At 43.6% G+C, this 19,508-nt stretch overlaps 1 protein-coding gene across 5 annotated transcripts in view; it reads left to right on the top strand.

The window, feature by feature from the left end:
- Positions 1-262: 262 nt before the first annotated feature.
- LOC138510518 (zinc finger protein 211-like) overlaps positions 263-19,508 on the top strand; it is a 158,808-nt gene continuing 139,562 nt past the window's right edge. For 3 of the 5 annotated variants that reach the window (XM_069626229.1, XM_069626227.1, XM_069626226.1), the window contains exons 1-3: positions 263-617; positions 1,056-1,182; positions 13,363-13,479. In XM_069626229.1, coding sequence (XP_069482330.1) covers positions 594-617; positions 1,056-1,182; positions 13,363-13,479 — 268 coding nt within the window. In that variant the 5' untranslated portion in view covers positions 263-593. The remainder of the gene's footprint in view (positions 618-1,055; positions 1,183-13,362; positions 13,480-19,508) is intronic. The other 2 variants (XM_069626230.1, XM_069626228.1) reach the window with 1 other exon arrangement.

Here is a 19,508-nt window from a genome sequence, read left to right as displayed (position 1 = left end):
TTACAGTTGCAAAGGAGATCATCTTGTCTTAACCGAGTGTGCCTTTTGCCACTTGATTAAATCTTCCCGGAAAGTATCAACCTTTTTTTTAACTGTAACAAAGTGTGGCGCTAGGATGGTGTGGAAACTGTCATGAACCTCTTGAATCACTTCCTGTGTGGTGAACAGGATGCAAGGTGCACTAAACCTCTTTCCAGAAGCCGTTTTCTGTTTTGGACACTAGTCTATGAAACATGCGCAGTGTTAGCATGATGAAAGCGCATGCTCGTGAAAACGCCTCTCATCATTGGGCACGGGTCACGTTTATTTAATCTGCTCCCAAAGTCAGAGCTAAGATCCCACCGGCACAGAGCATGCGACGATTCGTCCAGGACTTTCCTTGCGGAAGTAAACACCAGAGTGCCCAGTTTCGGAACTGATTGAGTCCATCCTGGCTGCCTTGAAACTATTTCATGTTTAGGATTAACATTGAGGACGTCTTCCATCTTTACATGAGCTCTTGAACTGCGAGTCTCTAACATGGTTTCCGTCCTCTAATTAGTTGTTGCCGGTGACAAGTACTTTTTTATTTATATACATATATCTGGAAAGAAATGACTCAGCCAGTTTCTGACAAGGTGAGTAATGTACTGTTAAGGAGATGTGAGTACATAATGTGAGCCGATGTTTATATGATTTAATTACAGAACTATGCTAACACTAACTGGCCCATTGGCATTGCTGTTAAAGTGCATAGGAGTAATATCGGCGCATTGCTATTGCTGTTACGGTGCCTAAGAATAATACGTTTTCCAATAGGTGACGTTTGGCAAATCTCATTTCTTTGTTGGCCTTAAAATGGTTTAAACATTCGAAGAAACCCATAATTCGTTTCTAAATGTGAAACAGTTGTTTATCTAAAGCTGACTTAAAGTGTGTTCTCTCTTCACTTTGTGTGTTGGTTCCCGTGCATGCAGCACGTTTCAGATTTGTGAAGGGCTGCCGCTTGCCAATACTACTGCAGAGAATTTCCGATTTCATATGAATGAAAACGTTGATACCAATTGTTCTTCTAGGTGCCACTTACTTTCCAAAACATCGCTGCCCGTTTCTCTGAGGAGGAGTGGAAGCTTGTACACGAGTGGCAGAAGGAGCTTTACAGTAATGTCATGAAGGAAATTCAGCAAGCCTTGACGTCACTGGGTGAAGTTATACTTTATTTTCTTACTCTGAATTATTGTTGTTTGTCAGTGGTTCTGTTAAATCCTGTGTTGTCATCACAGAATCATTGATAAGCAACTGATTTGTTGGCTTAAAGTTTGATGGCCAATATGGCTAAAAAATAGTGTCTCAAACAAATCACAGCATTTTGATTTTTGATACATTTTATTGGACTAATTGAACATATTTTGCTGCGATGGAATACTGCATTAGCTTTTGAAGCCGTAAAGACCTTCATCAGATGGTAACAGGCAAAAGTGGATGGAGAGACACACAGTTCTGAGAGTTTTACATCCAAGGCTGGTTTGCAAGGAATGGAGTGCTGTGACCATCTGAGCTACCTGTTTTAAATATACACCACAGAGCTGTTAGCTTACAAACAGATCAGTGAGACACATTGCATTGTTAAAAGGATATTTGCATTTACATAACTAAAGCAGTCCAGTCTTGTGGGCATTCCCACACACGTGAGAAGTGCCTACTAAAGAGTGCCCATTGTACATTTGAAAATGTGTATATTTCTGTTCATTGTAAAAATACCTCGAAGTGCAGGGTTTAAAAAGGCAGATGACGCATGCGTTCTAGTGTATTAATTTCACAGGTAGTACATTCGCAATGCTGAAAGAACATATTTCAAATACCGGCTGCTTGTTCTGAATGGCCTGTACTGACTGGCTGTAGTGGTTCTAACACTTAATACTTTACAAAAAGCACTTAACACCGCTATGCATAGTGATCGGTCTGTTTTCAAGGCCTGGGCAAATGCTAATTGTCTTCTACATCTTGGCAGGGGGGTATAATTACGACCACCTACATGAAACTGAGGGGTATATTAAAGTTTCCATGGTATGTTGACTGATGGGCTGGGCCTCAAAGCTCACCATTGTGGGACTTATCTGTTCCTTAAGTCACTGTTTTCATTTCCTTCTGTTTCCTGTATTTGTCATCAAAACCAAAGCAGGCAGGTCCTTTACTGTGTGTCCATATGAGTGAAGTACTGTGGTCCTGGTGTTTATGTATTATGACTTCAGATGGTATCTCTTTGGAGGTTCATTCTTTCACACAGTTCTTGGGGGCAGGGGTTCATGTACGTACTTTGGAAGGCATTGAGACTTCGAAAGCTAATGCATTATTCCATTGCAGCAATATTTTTTAGTTTGTCCTAAAAAAAGGTATCAAAACTCAAAATGTTGTGATTTTTGTTTTCTAAACTGGATTAACACTTCAACACACTCTTTGCACAACCTCAAACAAAAAAGCGGGGAGCTCGACGGCGAACCCAGAGAGCTGTGCAATTATCAAGGAACAATCCAAAGGCTCTGTGGTGCAAAATCAATGAAGGATGGAGTGTCTTGAAGTTATCTTTCTCTGATACAGTGCATGGAAAATTGTTTTAGAGTGAAAGGCTACTGAAATAGTATATCCTTTACAGTTTCATCCTCAGTTAGAGTATCCCTTCCAGGTAGTGAGAGCAACTGCATAATAGTTTTATAAGACTTGATTGTAATGTTATCTTGTATGCAATTTAATTTATTTGCATTTTTAAAGCACTCACACAGCCCGGGGGCATCGAGGCACTGTTACAGGAATATGACTTAGTTGCGTATTTATAACGCGCTTAATGCCCAGAGGTTTCTAAGCACGGACCCGGGGATTGAACCAGTGTTGCCTCGTGACGTCTTGTTTCCAAGGCGAGCACGTTGCCGCTGAGCTATCCTCCCGGGACAATGACCTATTTATTATACAGCACACCATGAAATTGGACTGTGTTCACTTTTGAAAATGTTAAAGACGTGCGGGTGTCCTCGTGAGATGTCTACAGTTTAGGGATTTATCTCTAAATCAGCACATCCAAATAAGTCTGACATGCACATGTTTCAACCACAAATCTATAACGTAGTGCTCAGTTCTTCATCAGGACAAGAAGGTTACACTTACTGAAGGGCTAAAGACCCAATTACAAAATGCAGGGTTAAAGTTATGGCTAGTTGTTATGGTTATAAAACAGTGGCCGCTTGCAACCACTTGGATGTGTATGATACATCAATGATTGGTTTGTCATACACGTGGTAGGCTCCGCCAATTGGTTCTTTTTCCAGCTGCAAGATTGTCTCTTTTTTAGCTTCTTCGGGTTAAAAGTTATACTGATTTATTTAATGATGAAATCATTCAGTCCCCTATGGACATATTTATATGGAAGAATGGTATGTAGGCATCCTCCAGTTTGGGGCCGCGGGCGCTCATTATGGTAGGGGTTGGAGAAAGTATATGATTGCCCATTTCTCACAAAATGATGCATAACCCACTTGCGTCATTTCAAACAAATAACATGAGTTGAGAAACGTCCCTTGGGCACTGTATAAGCTACCGTATACGACCGATTTGGGAGCAATATTCTTCGAGAGTCAGGGCCTTTGTTGGGTCAGGATTCCTTCTCAGTCTGCAGGCATAAATCAGATTGAAATGGTATTTGCATACCTCAATGATTTTTTAAACAAGTTCATAAACTCCCAAACAAGGCTAATGTAATCAATGGCATCACAATGTTTTGGTTTGAAGTACTTTTGCAAGATATTTGCTGCAAGTCTCTTTTGCAGCGAGGTCATAGCACTTAAGAAAACAAACATACAGCATGTTAATAGTATGGACCCTTGCAAATAGGAAGTCATAGGAACACCACAAACAGTACTATGCACCCATAGAAAAGTCTTCCAATGTCAATAGAAAAGGAATGACACCCTTGGAAATAGAGGGATAATGTAAGCAGTCCCAGTTAATCAGTGCAATCAAAGCTTATTTTCCGAATGAGCTGTAGAGTGTGCCAATCAGACAAGATAAGGAAGAAAGTCTGTACGCTAGCAGGCAGCCATATAGTGAACGCCATAACGAATTCAGGCTTAATTTAGGTTCCTTTGACCCACAGCTCCTTCTCAGGCCTGGGTGCCCGCCCCTGCAGCACAGCCAGACTGGAAAGAGTTACGATTAGTGACTGTTCCACTGAACTACAGACAAGAACATTGTTAGGAGCTAGAGGATGTTCTAGGGCTGCAGTTCATGCTGATTTGTCTGCTAGGTTGTTGCCAGTGGAAATTATTGCATAGTGTGAGAGACCTAAAGGTGTCTCACCCACTGGTCCCCAGGGATCTGTCATCCTGGTGGCCAGGACATGGCCATCGCTATTGGATCCAGTTCCTGGGGGTGGACCAGTGGGGGAGGAGCACCTGGATGAGGGGTCTTCTGAGAGTGGAAGTGGGACACAGATAATTGAGACATGGTACCCCCTTCCTTGTAACACCTTTCCCCATCCTACCCTGTAGGGTACTTAGAAGCTCTACCCCTACACCCCCCCCTTTTTTCGACACAAGCACTTTCTTACACCGTAACAGACAGCTGATTAACACCAGAGTCCTTTACCTGACATGTCCCAACACACAGGTTAGGCAGAGTCGGGCAACTGACAATAACCATGCACACCTGACAGCCCTTTACTTTCCCCACAGGGATAAAAGGTGGACCACTAGAGCACACTACGAGGAAGGCCGAACGCACAAGGAAACAGCAAACAGAGGAGAAAGGCTGCAAGACCTGGAGGGACAACGAAGGGGGAACTGTCCTTGCCCTTTTCAACTCAGACCAGCAAAGCCTCCAAAAAGGGAATTATAAGACCGGGAAGTACAGCTGACGTGTGGAGTGACAGATGTCAATGGTGCACAGGGCCTCCCGCATTGATAACACAGGCGGGGAGGCACGCTGGCTAACGTGGTACCGTCCTTGAATCCAGAGGCAAGCCAAGCCACCTGACTCTGTGCAATCGGTGAGTCGGAGGAAGCCGATATCAAAGCAAACTTTATTGGATTCAAGGTTGCAAGTGGCAACATTTGATGAACGCAATAACTTGAGAACAAAGAGCTTGTGTATGTTTGAATTTATGAGATGGCCCAGAGAAGGGCCAGCTGCAGAGTGGTCAGGCGCAACAGGAGTGCTCATTCAATGGACTCTCACTGCCCCCCTTTTTTTGTTGAACCTACAAGTTCCAGAAGGCTGTAGGATAAGGGCGGCGTGAGGTTTTGGAGTGGTCCAAATCCTTTGTACACTCGAAAGTCTCTGACCCATTGCCAAGGGAAAACTAAGACAAGTGAATCCTGTATCGTGCTAAAGCAAAGTGAACTGTGAAATTGGCAAATGTGAACCTGGAGGAGGGATGCCTGCGTGTTGGGGTGAAGAGTAATACACCTGTGAACATTGTGTTGACAAGTGTGAACCCGGTCAAGGGTTGTCCACAGTGGGAAGTTTTTTGAAAGGATATTTAAGGCTCTTGAATATTGCAAGCTGCATTGTGTGAAAGGCTGTAGTGAACCCGGCGGAGGGAGGCCCAAGTTGCAAGAAGGATCCGAGCCCGGCAGAGGGAGATCCAAGCGGCGAAGAGCAATCGCCCATGGTGCAAGATTACCGAAGGAACTTTCGTTTGTTTGTTGTGTTGAACCAGCAGGTCTTCTAAGGCAAGAGACCTTGTAGTAAAGAGACTTGGCCCTTGAAGGTCCTGGTATTGTTGAACTTGTTGACAAAATCTGGTTGAAAACTGCTTAGTTTACTCACAAATGACTGAACAATGCTGCGCCCTGCTACCTCACTGAGAGATTCAATAGAAAATCCTCTAGCAGGCCAACTAGAACAGCCAATTCAAATTGCCTGACTGTACCAAGATTCAAACAATCCAAAGTCGGTGGAAGTAGCTTCCCAGTTAAAGCATCACAGCTCTGAAACACCCTACCCCCCACCCTGAGAACTGAAAAAACCTACCTGAAGTTCAGACTGAATCTTATCAATTACTTTAAAGATAATGACCACTAATGTATCTCCCTCCCACTACACCTGCACTGTAAATAGCTCCCAGATTGCTATCTTAAATTATGTTCTCGCTGTATATTGTTTTTCCTCAGCATTGTATGTACCCACCATTACTTGTATATTTTGTACTTGCACGTCCCGATTTGTATTTCTGTATGCTACTGTGTAACCCAAGCTTAAGGTTTTCTTGTATCTTCTGCGCCCTGATACCCTTGGGTCTGGCGTGCATTTTAAATAAATAAATAAACAAACAAACTTGAATTGTGAACCTTGTGCTGGAGAGGCCCAGGAGCGTGCTGTGCTCAGACGTCCTGCGTTGTCCCGTGCCAGAAACGTGGGGAAGGGAGATCCAGCCATACCATCCTGACTTATCATTTTGTAAACACTTCTTTCTTTTCTGGTGGACATTATCCCACACTCTTTTTGTAAACGTAGTGGTAAGGATTGGCAATAGCTTTTTATTTAATATGCCCTTTTCATTTAACAAGACGCCACTAGGTCTGCCTTATTGTTATTTGATGGTTGTAGTTTGCTGCCATCTTAGATTTCGGTTAAGATTAGGCGTTTATCTCATCCATTATAAAGTTCAATAAATACCCTTGAACTGTGATCACTTGTGTCTGTCTTTACTGTTGGCACCATAAGTTCCTTACATATGGTGTCAGGGGTGGGATGTGACTAAAATTGAAAAAAAATTGGGGAACCCTACAATTTTAAAAACATAATTATCGAGCTTCTAGCTCTTCTGTTGCCACAAAAGAATTGATAGGATTTGATATTTGTAGCAGTAGGGAAGCTGTCATTCCCCATGGAAAAGAGGAATTATTCCTACCGATTTAGTTTTGATACCCCCTCCAGGGCGTTACATCAGGCTAGGCCCAAAATCTGGCTTAGCATGGAAGTTCGGTATAACCGTTTTAGCAGGCTGCATCAACCCAGACTTCCAATGGGCCGTAAAGGTTCTCTTACAGAATCATGGCAAAATCCCATTTGAAGTACATCATGAGGACCAAATTGCTCAAGGAACTTTGGAAAAGGCACTATTTCTGCAGTTTAAAGAGAGTGAACGTGACGAAATAGGCAGAGGTGCATTGGGTTTTGGGGGAGCTGACAAACCTACTAACCACAAAGAAACTAAGGGAGAGGAGCCCGCCATCTATCCCGATCTAGCCTGTGTGGAAGCCTTCTTACAGACTATTCCGGAAGGGGAAGCGATAGGAAAAGGAAGCCCCTTCTTCTTCTTCTTAAAGCACTTCTCAAAGCAGGGATTGTTGTACAGGAGAGAAACATCGACGAAGGGCTAATAAAAACACAGTTGGGGATCCCCAGGACCCACCGAAAAGGTTGTAACGGAGATCAGACAATCCCACCTTCCTGGCAGTCACTTTGGACGATTCAAAACACAAGCACACATCAGTGGGAAGTTTTACTGGCCAGGTATCTACGCTGATATAAAGACCATTATCAAGACATGTGAGATATGAGCACCCACATCCCATTACCTGCCCCTTTTAATCCTTTACACATCATAGAAGTCCCTTTTCAAGAATCTGAATGGGCATTGGTGGACCTCTAGAAACATCCAGATTAGGCAACTATTACGTCCTTGTGATTGTTGATTATGCCACTAGACACCCCGAAGCATTCCTAAAGCGAAATAATAACACACATCAAATCCTTAAACACAACCTACCGTATTTGTCCAGGGTTGGCTTTCCCAAGGAAATATTGACTGACCAGGGTTCACATTTTATGAGCAAGCTCATGACAGAGGTCAAACAGCTACTCCACATTACCACCTTACAAACTTTTGTGTACCATCCCCAAAGCAATGGTTTGGTTGAATGATTCAATAAGATCCTATAATTAATCCTGCAGAAATTAGTAGTCAAGGACTGCAAAGACTGGGACCTCTACAGGATTCTCCCCTTTTGAGCTGCTTTATGGCAGATAGCCCATAGATGTCCTGGACATGCTGCAGGAAACATGGGAAGAACGAGAAGAGGCACCCATTCCCATCTCGCAAACTGCTACCCGAATGCGAAAACATGTGAGACTTGTTTGAGATCTAGTCAGTACTCATATGGAAAAGGCCCAGAGCCAACAAAAATCTAACTACGACAAGAAAGTAAGCTTGAGATCCTTTTCTATAGGACAACAAGTATTGGTCCTATTACCCACCTCAGAAAACAAGCTTGTTTCTAAGTGGCAAAGACCCTATAAAATAGTAGAATGAACAGGGACCTGTACTTATAAAGTAGTCCAACCAGACAGAAAACAAAAGGTTCATTTATACCAAATAAATCTCTTAAAGGAATGGAAAGAGAATCCATCAGCCACCCACGCCAAAGTACTATCTTGTTTGATTTTGGAAGATATCGACAACTTTGAACTAACTCCTCCTGAGTTGTCTGCTCAAAAACAAGAATGTCTAAAGGATGTAATGGCCTCGTTCCCTGATGCAATTTCAGACAAACCAGGAAGAATTAGAGGCACTTACTGTTATATTAGAACACCCAAGGGAAAAGTGGTACATTTAAAACCATACAGACTCCCAGAAGCCCGTAAACAGATAGTGGTCGAGGAAGTAAACAAAATGCTGCAAGCTAATATTACCGAGCCCTCTTCCAGCGCATGGTCCTCCCCTATCGTGTTGGTCAATAAACCTGACCGTTCCTGGAGGTTCTGTATAGACCTCCGTCAAGTTAATGCTATATCTGACTTTGATGCCTATCCCATTCCACTCATCGATGATCTTCTTGATAAACTCAGAGCAGCCACCTTTCTCGCCACCCTAGACTTAACAAAAGGGTATTGGCAGGCTCCAGTATATGGGCCAGATAAAGAAAAGACAGCATTTTCAACACTCTTAGGACTGTTTCAATTCAAAGTCCTTCCTTTTGGCCTACAAGACGCACCAGCCACTTTCCAACGCCTCATGGTTAAAATCTTATGTCCCTGTTCCGACTTCTGTGAAGCTTATATTGACGATTTTGTCATTTACAGTACAACCTGGAAGACCACCTTTTCCACCCACATACTGTTATGAGAGTCCTCAGATAGGCTGGCTTATCTGCATCCATCTAAATACAGGCTAGCACAATCAGCCGTAAAATACCTTGGGGTTTTTTGTAGGGAACAGAAATGTACAGCCCCAACATGAGAAAGTGAGAGCCGTCCTAGATACACCTACACCAAAGACAAAAAGGAATCTTGGAGCCTTTCTAGGGGTAATAAGATATTACTGTAGGTTTATCCAACATTTTTCAGACAAAACAGCTAGACTAACAGATAAACGTAAGAAAGCTGAACCCCAAAAACTTCATTGGTCTGAAGAGGATGATGTATGTTATAACACCCTAAAGCAAACTCTGTGCCAAAACCCAATCCTGAAGGTAGTCGCCTTCTCCAAAGACTTTATATTGCAGACTGACGCCTCCCTTACCGGGTTAGGAGCAGTCCTATCTCAAGTTTGTGATGGATTAGAACATCCTATCTCATTCTGGGATATGAAACATTTGGCCTCTTTATAAGTTTGCCGATCCAGTAACAACGGTACTGATAAGCTTGCCGGTACCGTTGTTACTGAACCGGCAAACTACGAGGTCTGCTCGTAGGTGCCTTTTTTTCTCCTGCTAGGTCTGACCTGGCGAGCGGACCGGTACCGGCGAGCAGACCATGTCGGATGCACCTACACCATTCGCGAATGGTGCCGGTGCATCCAGCCTCCCAATCCCCATTGAGCCCGATGGGGCTCGAATGTGAATGGGGATCATTTTTTTCCGGCGCCCTGGAATGGCCAATTACTGGGTCCACTGGGGCTTTAATGCCCCGGTAATTGCCCATACCCGAGTCATAATGAGGCCCTTTCTCTTGTTGAAACAAGGTTTCTCAATACAGGGTCCCATCCCAGAGATAATTCAGTCGCTCACAGTCTGGGTGTTTAAGTGGCCCTGTACTACTTCCTTGAATCTTGGTTTCCTGGGTCTCAAATCTACGGGCCCCTCCAACAGCAAAAAGCTTTCCCAAGATATGCAAATGGGTGCAATGTACAGAAATAACCACTCCAGATTCTTCAGAACCACTCAGAGAACCTTATTCTTACTTTCATAGCCAATGAAGAAAACTGGTGAACACCAGACTGTTCCACCCTATTGTCACCTTCCTGACCTCCTGAAATAGTATATTGTTTAAAGTCCTCCCTTGTCCGGGGACTTCACCCCCCAGCAAGCCTCCCTCCAGCTGCTTCCCCAAGCCACCCCTATTATAACAATCAACCACTGGCCCTTTCTTGTATTTGTAACATTATTGCTGGGAGCAATGTCCCCCTTTAACCACTTGCAGGTCAAATGTCCTCTGAACCATTTCTAGGCCCCAATATGTGTGAGAATTTTCCACCCGAGGATAAAGAGCCCATGATGCAAAATAATAGAACCTATACCCTAGCTTGCCACTTTTCGTCAAAAACAGTGGCGAATACTATAACCCTGTAGAGTAACCCACAACTCCCTTGAAAGAAATATTGCAGACCTTTTGCTAGACAAAATGCTCAGTCCAATGGATATGCGGAACCCCCAGTCGCCCCTGGGTCTCTTCAAGTTCCTAGTCTGCCATGTTGGTTCTGTTTCTCGTGTGTGCAACTTCTGTTCTGTGAAGTAGGAGCTTTCAGGTGCAAAAGGTCTATATTCAGCTTCTTGGCTCGCTCTTCCATGGAAATAAACAGTAGGCATTATTTGCTGAACCTTAAATTGTAGTTGGAATGTGTACATCCACTTGTAGCGGTTGCCGCACGTGTTCCGTTTAATCCATATCGACTTCACTTCTCTCCAAGCCCATTTTGCCTGCACCTGGTCTAAAAAAACCTGAATTCTGATTTCCAGGTAATTGATTTGATGACTGTTGCTAAAATGTGCTCCTTGGTTCCAAGATTGCATAGCTTCCCCGCTATGTCCCGTGACATGTGTTGTTGGGCTTGGCATAACCTCTCAAATCTATAGGCTCAGCCAGTGGTTTCGTCAATATCTTGTAAAACTTTCAAAATCACTCTGAAATGTAGGACAGCATACCACTCCATCTGCTTCAAATCTCTCTCGCAAGTATTTGATCCCCTGGTTTTCCTCCTGTCTGTCTTCATTCTAATTCCTTGCATTTCAGTTGCAGTTGATCATGTGCCGTCTTAAGGGGTGTGATCTCATCTGCAAGTTTGGAGAAATGTTGCCTCTGCCTCATGATTGTTCGATGGCGGCAACCATGAAGCCCATCTCTGCCATCTCCTTTTTATTTTCATTGATTTCCAGTGTGAGATCGTCATCCAAGTTATCCAAGGACTGATCCGAAGTTCTTCTTCAGGCAGTTCACAGAATGTTCCAGATTTTCCTTTATCCATTCTGTGCCTTGCAACCTTTTGGTCACCATTTTCTGAGGCACGTGGCTTTCAGAATGAGGCTCGTTAGACTGTTTGTTCAACACTGTGTCTCGCAAAAATGCTTACTTGCAGAAGTCTGTAGGTTTTCTTTGAACTTTGGCACTCATGGAAAATTAGCCTGCTGGTGCTGCAGCTCCCCAGCTCCACCTGCCCATGGCAACTGCAGCCTGGGCCAGGCTCCTCTAGAATCCCATAGATCAATGAAAACTCAGTTTCAGTCGCTTTCCACAGATTGCTCCGCTCCTGGGGGGGATGTGTAATACCCCTATGCCTGCACTCCAGCTCTTGGCAGCAGATGGCCCTTCACAGCTTAAGACAGTAGCAGGAGCCCAACCCAAGGAGCCTCCTCTTCCATGCGCCAGCTTTTCCAAGGGCAACACAGCATTAAAAGAGCCACCAGGATGTCCCTGCTGCCAGAACACATGTGCAGGCCTCCATTACACTAGCTGCAGTCCCAATCTGACATGAGCCGGTACCAAGAGGATGAGCCCGGTGGGATACACTGCAGCTCCAAGTTGGCTGTATCTGCCAAAACAGTCTCATATTCTCCTACTGACATGGGAGCGCCATGCACCTCGTTCCCAGTCCTATCACCACTCCTCTGCTGCTGCTCGCTTTGGAATCCCAGCTCACAATATGTCCCATGTACCATCTTGCGTGCGCTGTCACAGAGTCTTAATTTTCTAGTAGCAGTGTGTGGAACGTGCCTGTTCCTGATTTATTCTTTGACCTTTTGTCTTGAAATGACTTGTATGCAGTTTAAACTTTATTTAGGACAAGAGTAGCTGGCCAATCAAGACTCTGTCAGTCACCATCCATGTTCTCTGCATCCATCTGCGCCTCTCCCTGGGGTTCTACCACATTGACTAGTGTTCTGATGCCGGATGCCTCCCTACACTTTCGCCCTCCCTCCCCGCCCGCAACACTCACTCGACACCTGCCTCAAAGTTACTTTGGCATTCCCCTGCTCCTGCACTCCCCATGCCACATTCCGTCCGCATTGGCCCACCTCCCACTAATTTAATTCGTAAAAGTTCAATGTTCCTTTATAGTTTCACAATGCAGCATCTTATCTTGTAGTTTGTTTTTTAAGTAAGTAGGCACACTTGAGTTGTGTGAAGACTGCTTTCCTCTCAGAAGGATACTATTGTCAGTCCTGAGGTGAGCCCTCAGGTGCTGAAAGCTATCACCCCTTGTTTGGGTGTAAACAGGGTCGGTAACAGCCCTGAACCTTTGCCAAGGCCCAAGCGTAAACTGGTGGGCCATTACTGGCCCCATCTTCCCTCACACGTAGGGGCAATAGATAGTTGTATTCACAACCATGCTTGATTGCCAAGATCTGTATGATTCACAGCCTGTAAGTGAGGTTTTGTGTGGTTCCTGTCTTCAAAGAACTTTGTTAAACCTGGGTAGTCCATCATAGCCCCTACAGCGGAATCCAATTTAGACTGAGCATGGACATGGCATGTTATCCCAGAGTGATGATGATGATAATGACCATATTCTCTCACTTCATTTATTGCTGGTAGATGCACAGCAAAAGTGACTTGCATCTCTTTGGTGCTGGCATCTGTAAATTGCATATTGTTTCTGTGAAAACTATGTATTAGGTATCTGGCTGCATCCATTTCAATGAATTTGGTGAAGGGCCAATTATTTTGCTGTATTTTAGGATGTGGGTTCATTGAGTAGTGTAAAAGAGGGCTTCATGAAGGGTTTGCCCCCTTTTAAAAAATTGTAAAAAAGTGGTAAAATGTCCCATTGTGCTGGATTCACGAGATAAGTTGTATTACTCGCAATTGAAAGAAGCTGTACATTACATTTTTATATATATATATATATATATATATATTTGATTGAGTTTTGTTTGTGTTTACTTTTAATAACAGGCCCTCTCATCGCTGCCTCTGTCTTTTCATTAAGACCGAAAGAAAATGACAGGATCAGCATCGTGGACCGCAAGAGCTCAGAGATGCACAACGTGAATGGTTTCAGAAGTAAGAAAGGTAGACTCCCTTTAGTTGTGCTGTAACAGTGAGTTTGGTATTTCTTGCCCACTGCCACCAAGCACTCGAATATATTTCGATGGTTACATATGACTGAGACCCACAGTCACACATAGATGCATCCAAAAAACACATACATTCACAGCCTCACTCCAGAGCAAGAATGGGCAAGGCCTGATAAAGAATATTGTTTTCCCCTTAGCGCCTAATGTCTCGCATCTCCAGTTTGCTCTCATCAAATAGTGGTTGTTCATAGAATACTGAGGATGGTGATAGAATGCAAGAAATGATCCCCCCCTCTTCCAGCTTTCCTCATGAGTGACAATGAGGTATGAAGAAGGGTGGTGGGGTTACTCTAAAGGTCCTCCCCCCTTGCACTAAATAGTGACCTCATTACATCAGACCACCTCTACAGGGCATTGTCAAACTTCATTACTTCCAGAGTGGACACTCCATAATCAGTTGGGTGTTAGTAGCCTTTTACATAAACGATAAGGTCTGCCTACCACAGATGACAGGAAATCCCAAAGATCTGTTTAAACACATAACCAAGCAAAAGCTAGCCTGGATGTGCCTTTAAGAGTGGAGCATGAAAAACCTAATGTTATCCATATATTAGTTTTATTTGCCAAATATGAATATGCATGTGATGCCAATATAAAAGAAATGTAATGTATCGGATACTGGCAACCAGATGACAGTAGGTCTGTCCTACATTTTAGTAAATATTCCAGAGTATGTCATTACACAACAGTTTGCTTAGTCTCTGGACACACCAGGTGTAAACTGTGGACTAGCATGGGGCATAATAGTCTTTTATGGAACTGACAAGCAAAACATGATTATGGCTCAAATGTGAAAATGGCACAAGAACGGGTTGGCTGTTTCAGGACTACAGGAATTAGTGGTGCAGTTGCTGTTGTGCAAGCTGTGTAGTTGATGTCTGGGTGTTCGGTATGTTTCCACAGTATGGTAACGTTAACAGACCAGGAGACCTATTTCGCAATTGCCCATTCCACCATCCCCATTGTATTAGCTACAAAATGACTACACTGGTAACATTCTCTGTGATTTAGATTTCTACTGTGCATCGAGTGTGTATCTCTGCACCGATACAACTTGACGGAGGCCTGTTAGACCCGACTCCCAGCATTTTCTGCCCACAGGTCCCAACATTCACAGAAAAGGACCTGCATGCACATGGAGGTCAACACTGCTTGTTTAAAGCTCTTGCAACCAGCACTTCCATGCATCTCGAAATGCTGGATACATACTTAATATGTAGATATCAACTTGCACCCATTTTGGTAAAGGGCTGGGGTCAGCCCCCCACCCAGGAGGGTGCTGGGTGTGCATTACCATCGACTGGCATTAAAGTACTCATTACTTGCAAAACTGTGGAAATATGAATCCATGTGAGTAAGTCATTCTTTTCAGCAGGGCACTCCGGGGGTCTGGAAAAACCTTCTCTGACAGCGTAGTCCAGACGCAGGGTAAACAGTCACAGAGGAAGCCTACCCCAGTGAGATAAAGGGATATGCCCCAGGATATCACCTGTACTTCCCTATGTATAACACACAGGAATCGTGTGCAGAGCACAAGAGTAAAGTGTACTTGTATTTAGGAGTAAATCTATGGAATCACTAACACTGACCCTAAGCAGAAGAAACCCCTGTCCCTATCGGGGTGCTGTCCCTAGGTCAGCGGCGGTGCACCGCCCATCTAAAGGAAACAAAAAGGGTACAGGTCCCTATGCTACAACATACATTTAGACATCTAGTTAAAAACACTCAAAAGCTCAAGAATGAGGACTCAATACGTCTCACTTTGTCATACTCTGAACAATCCAGAGCGGAATTTGTATGGTTTTCGATCCTTTTATTCACCCACCTGGGAATGTGTTCAATGCATGCACTATTGGTGCTAGGTGTTGCTTAGAACCTAAAAGAAAAAAAGAGCAATGTGTAATGCTCGTTGTGCCAGCCAACTGGAAAGGTACAGGTTTAATAGGTACCAAACTGCTCAACGGATATTGAGGCAGGAAGGGGCCGACCGGTTTTGATGTTTTTAGTTAATTAGGTCATCATCTTCAGGACCAATAAGCTAGAGGAAGTATTATTCACTGCAATCCATGGTTCAAGATCTGGCAGCCATTGCGTGACCTAGAAGGAAAATGGACATGGATTCAGATGGTTGCTTTTTTTCGGGGTGAGTTACTTATACTTCCCTGGCATGATGACACAGAGCCAAGAGTTTTCAGGTGGAAAAATGCATGTAAACAGGATTTTATGCATGCAGTCTGAGTTTGCTCTATTGTCATTACCCCACCTGCAGAATGTGGTAATCTTGTCCACCTGTGTTCTCAATTTGCTGGGGATGTGGAAAAAAAATCATCTGTGATACTGGCATAAGAGTATTTTCTTCTTCAGACTTTCTTACAGGCTCCTAATATACAGGGTTTGAATAGTTTGACTTGTCACTTTTAACGTGATCACAACTGGTGATGGCGAACCTCTTTCCAGATGTTCTATTCATCTTTTGCAAGTCTTGTGTTTACAATTGTAATTGCAATTGCTGATTTGTATACTGCTTACACACAAGTCAAGTGCTTCAAAGCGCTTCACGGCGGGAAGGGAACAAGGGAATACAGTCATTCTTGGGCCTTGAAGATTCCGAATGATCTAACAACAATAACTAGCATAGCAGGCATAGAGGTATATCAACTAGTGAAGCGCTTCACAAAGGGTGAGGGGAGAAATACAGAAGGGGGTGAACTATCTGTTGTGATGTTGCTGCATTATTTCATTATGGGCCTCATTATGAGTTGGTGGTACTAGAATACTAACCCTACCCCACAGAATTACCTGTACCATCAGTGGTGTCTCCAGCTAATTATGACGGCATAACTATGCCTCCTGCTGAAGTCCCATTGGACGTCATTGGGGAATGGTGAAATTACCACCAATGTTAATATCATCGGTCCTATTACCAACATTTGTTGGTGGTGGTAAGGCAGTCAAGCACATGCAGGCGGTTTCCCCATTTTTGGGTTTAGTATGATATTCGGGCGATCAGTTTGACAAGTGGTATCAGTATTGCCATCTGCTTTTACTACTCAGACCAGACTCGTAATGAGGTGATATTTTTTAAATTTAACTTTCACCTCTAAGGACTGGGTTCTTTATCTAGGGTAAGGGGGATGAACCCCTTCTTTTAACTGACAGAAATGTTAGTTATTTACACATCCACGCAAAATTGGTCTGTTCCTTTATAATGCTGTGTCCCCAATTGGCTGGAGTCTTCATATTTTGCTTCCTATTTCGTACTCTTCCGTATCACTTTACAGAATGTCATATATACGTTTGATAAGTGACTGAAGGAACCCTTACCCCCAGGCTCCATTCAGAGATGAGCTGATCTTTTTTTATGTGATCCCACTAGTGTAATGTACTCCTTATGTAAATATTTTTTCATGGGGCCGTAGGTGACAAGTCATTCAGGGGTAAAACATGGTGGGCATTGCAGCAAAACAGGGGATGAAGCACAAGCAGGTGGACATCAGCAAACCTCTAAGTGAAACCCCCATTTAAAAACGTGTTTAAGAGGGCAGGCATATCGGAATGGCAAGAAATATGGCAAAATAGCTGCTAAGATAGACCTTTATCCGACATATAAAAAGAGTTCAGAGGAAAGAATGGAGGTCAGAAATCCTTATGCAGGAATCATGAAACCATACTAAACAGACTGTGGTTGGGTTATATCAAACTGAATTAGCAGTTATTCAAGATGGGCAAGCATGTATCAGGAGAGTGTGCGATTGCGGACAAGCAGAAACAGTTAAGCAATATCTTACAGAATGTCCCGAGTCCAATACTGAAAGAAAGAATATGAAAGAAGGCCTAAGGAAATTGAGAGTAGAGGTTGGCTCTAAAAGAGATTAACTTGAAGGAAGAGGGGAATGATGGACAGAATAGAAGGAGTCGAACGAAATGAGACCGAGTCAGGTAAGTGAGGGGAGCTTTAATAGACAGACTTAGTAAATGATGGGGTGCACATCTTCAGTACACTGACGTCAGCCACCCAGGAAATCCCTCGGAAATCCCTCGGAAGAAGAAGTTTTGCTGGGGCATTTACAATGTGTTTCCTGTTTCTTTCTAATGTTATGCCATGATCTGTATTTTTTGTAAGAGGCTAAATTGCCTAATCTTAGCAGCACTGTGAAGTTTGTAGCACTATTGAGTAAAATAGGATTGTTTAATCATCTCGTCACAGTCTGCAATATCAGCTGCAAATCGTCGAGTATGAGGTGCGTTCCTGAAGCGCTCCTAAACATCCAGCCTTTTCCAGCAAAGGAATGGCCACCAATTTCGCCAATTTCAAAAGCAGAATTACCATGGATTTAGAAGAGGATCTCTGTAGTTTCCTTTGTTCATAGTAGCACTGTAAGAGTTGGAGCTCAGTCAAGCTCTACCCAAACAGAATTATATGAACCATGTCTGTGATACTAACTCTTTTACGCCAGAAATCAAACAAAGTCACTCATGGCAAGGCCCATTGTAGTATAAACCTAGTACCTCCTCTGAAGATGAGACCAGCTATACAATTATGGGGATTGTGCAGCCTCCATTGGTGGCACTTGGGACCACCTGCATAATGAGCACAGCACTGGTCCACTCGGACCTGTTAGTCTGTTAGAAGATTGCAATCTTTTATCACAACCCATCAATTGCAAGATATTTTGGCACTTTAGTTATGGATCAAGAAATACGGGCGTCAGCTGGATCTGCACAGTTGATAACATTTTTGGCAGTATGATGCATGTAAATGATGAGAAAAGGCAGACAGGCGTTGGTTTTAGTGAGTTACAGACATGCTTCTATTTTATCTGTCCCTCGCCAGATTGCAGATGGAATGGACAGGCAGGTTCCATCGGTTCAGTTTATTGTTCAGCAAAAGTTGGTGTTACAAAACCTACAAATAAAAACAATGAAACAATCATCACATCAAATATTACAGGTGGCATTACAGACTAAATACGGCAGTACAAGTCTACTTTATTTCTACTGTAAAAGGTAAGTATAACACCCAATAAAATTATTTTGTGATAACAGACAATGAAAAAGCCATGTCGCTGGGATGACAGGGATCAATAACCAGGCCAAGGTAGAAATAGAAGGTTAACTAAGTTCCTTTATTTTTGCACTATAACCTCTTACCGTACATAGGGCAGCATACATCTGGATATACAAGGGTTCCCGTACCCTATGGTTCCCCTCTCCTAACCTAAAGTAGATTGCTCTGCAGTCTTCGCTTGGGCTTAAGGATTTTCCTCACACTTCTTTTCGGTGTCTCTTCAAGATCTTCTCTCCCCTGGTTTCTCAGTCTTGGGTTTCAGGGCCTCCTACACACTTCTTCTCTTTTCTTTCCAGAGTCTCTCTTTTCTCCTCAGGTCCCTTTGGGGTCTCCTCCTATCTTTAGCCTGGCTATTGATGCAATCAGATTCGCCTCTCTGGAGTTTTCACATGAGTGGCTTTTAAGAGGTCTTCTATCACCTCCCTGCTCTTGGGCCGTGACTCCTACCTTCTTCACCACCTCATTAGTCCTGTGCTTTCTCTACCCTGTCACAGGCTTGCTCCTTCTTCTACTGTGGGCATGACCTTTTGGGATTGGGGTCTCCCTAGGGCCAAGCTTGAACTCTTGAACCTTTCTAGTCTGGTTAGGTTCTCTCTCCTGTCGTTTTTATGTTCCTTAACCACTTCATCCTGGCGTTTACCTCCGACCACCTCCTGATGGTATCAGGTAATATTATCCCTATATATATGGTTGCCGTAAATAATATCGCCGGGAAAAGGTCGTGGCGATATTATATGGGTGACCATATATATGGGGACAGGGGCAAAAAAAAAATTGGGGGGTTGCGGGGGTGTCCCCCGCATGTTCCATGCAATAATGTTGCCACAAAAAACGGCAATTTTTCGGCGATATTTTTGCATGGCGAGATTTTTGTGGCGACATTATTACATGGAACC

This window comes from Ambystoma mexicanum, chromosome 6p (genome assembly GCF_040938575.1).
Source record: "Ambystoma mexicanum isolate Mex_15411 chromosome 6p, UKY_AmexF1_1, whole genome shotgun sequence".
Classification (NCBI taxonomy): domain Eukaryota; kingdom Metazoa; phylum Chordata; class Amphibia; order Caudata; family Ambystomatidae; genus Ambystoma; species Ambystoma mexicanum.
The sequence above is the reverse complement of the archived record's forward strand: the minus strand, read 5'-3'. Positions and strand labels throughout refer to the sequence as shown.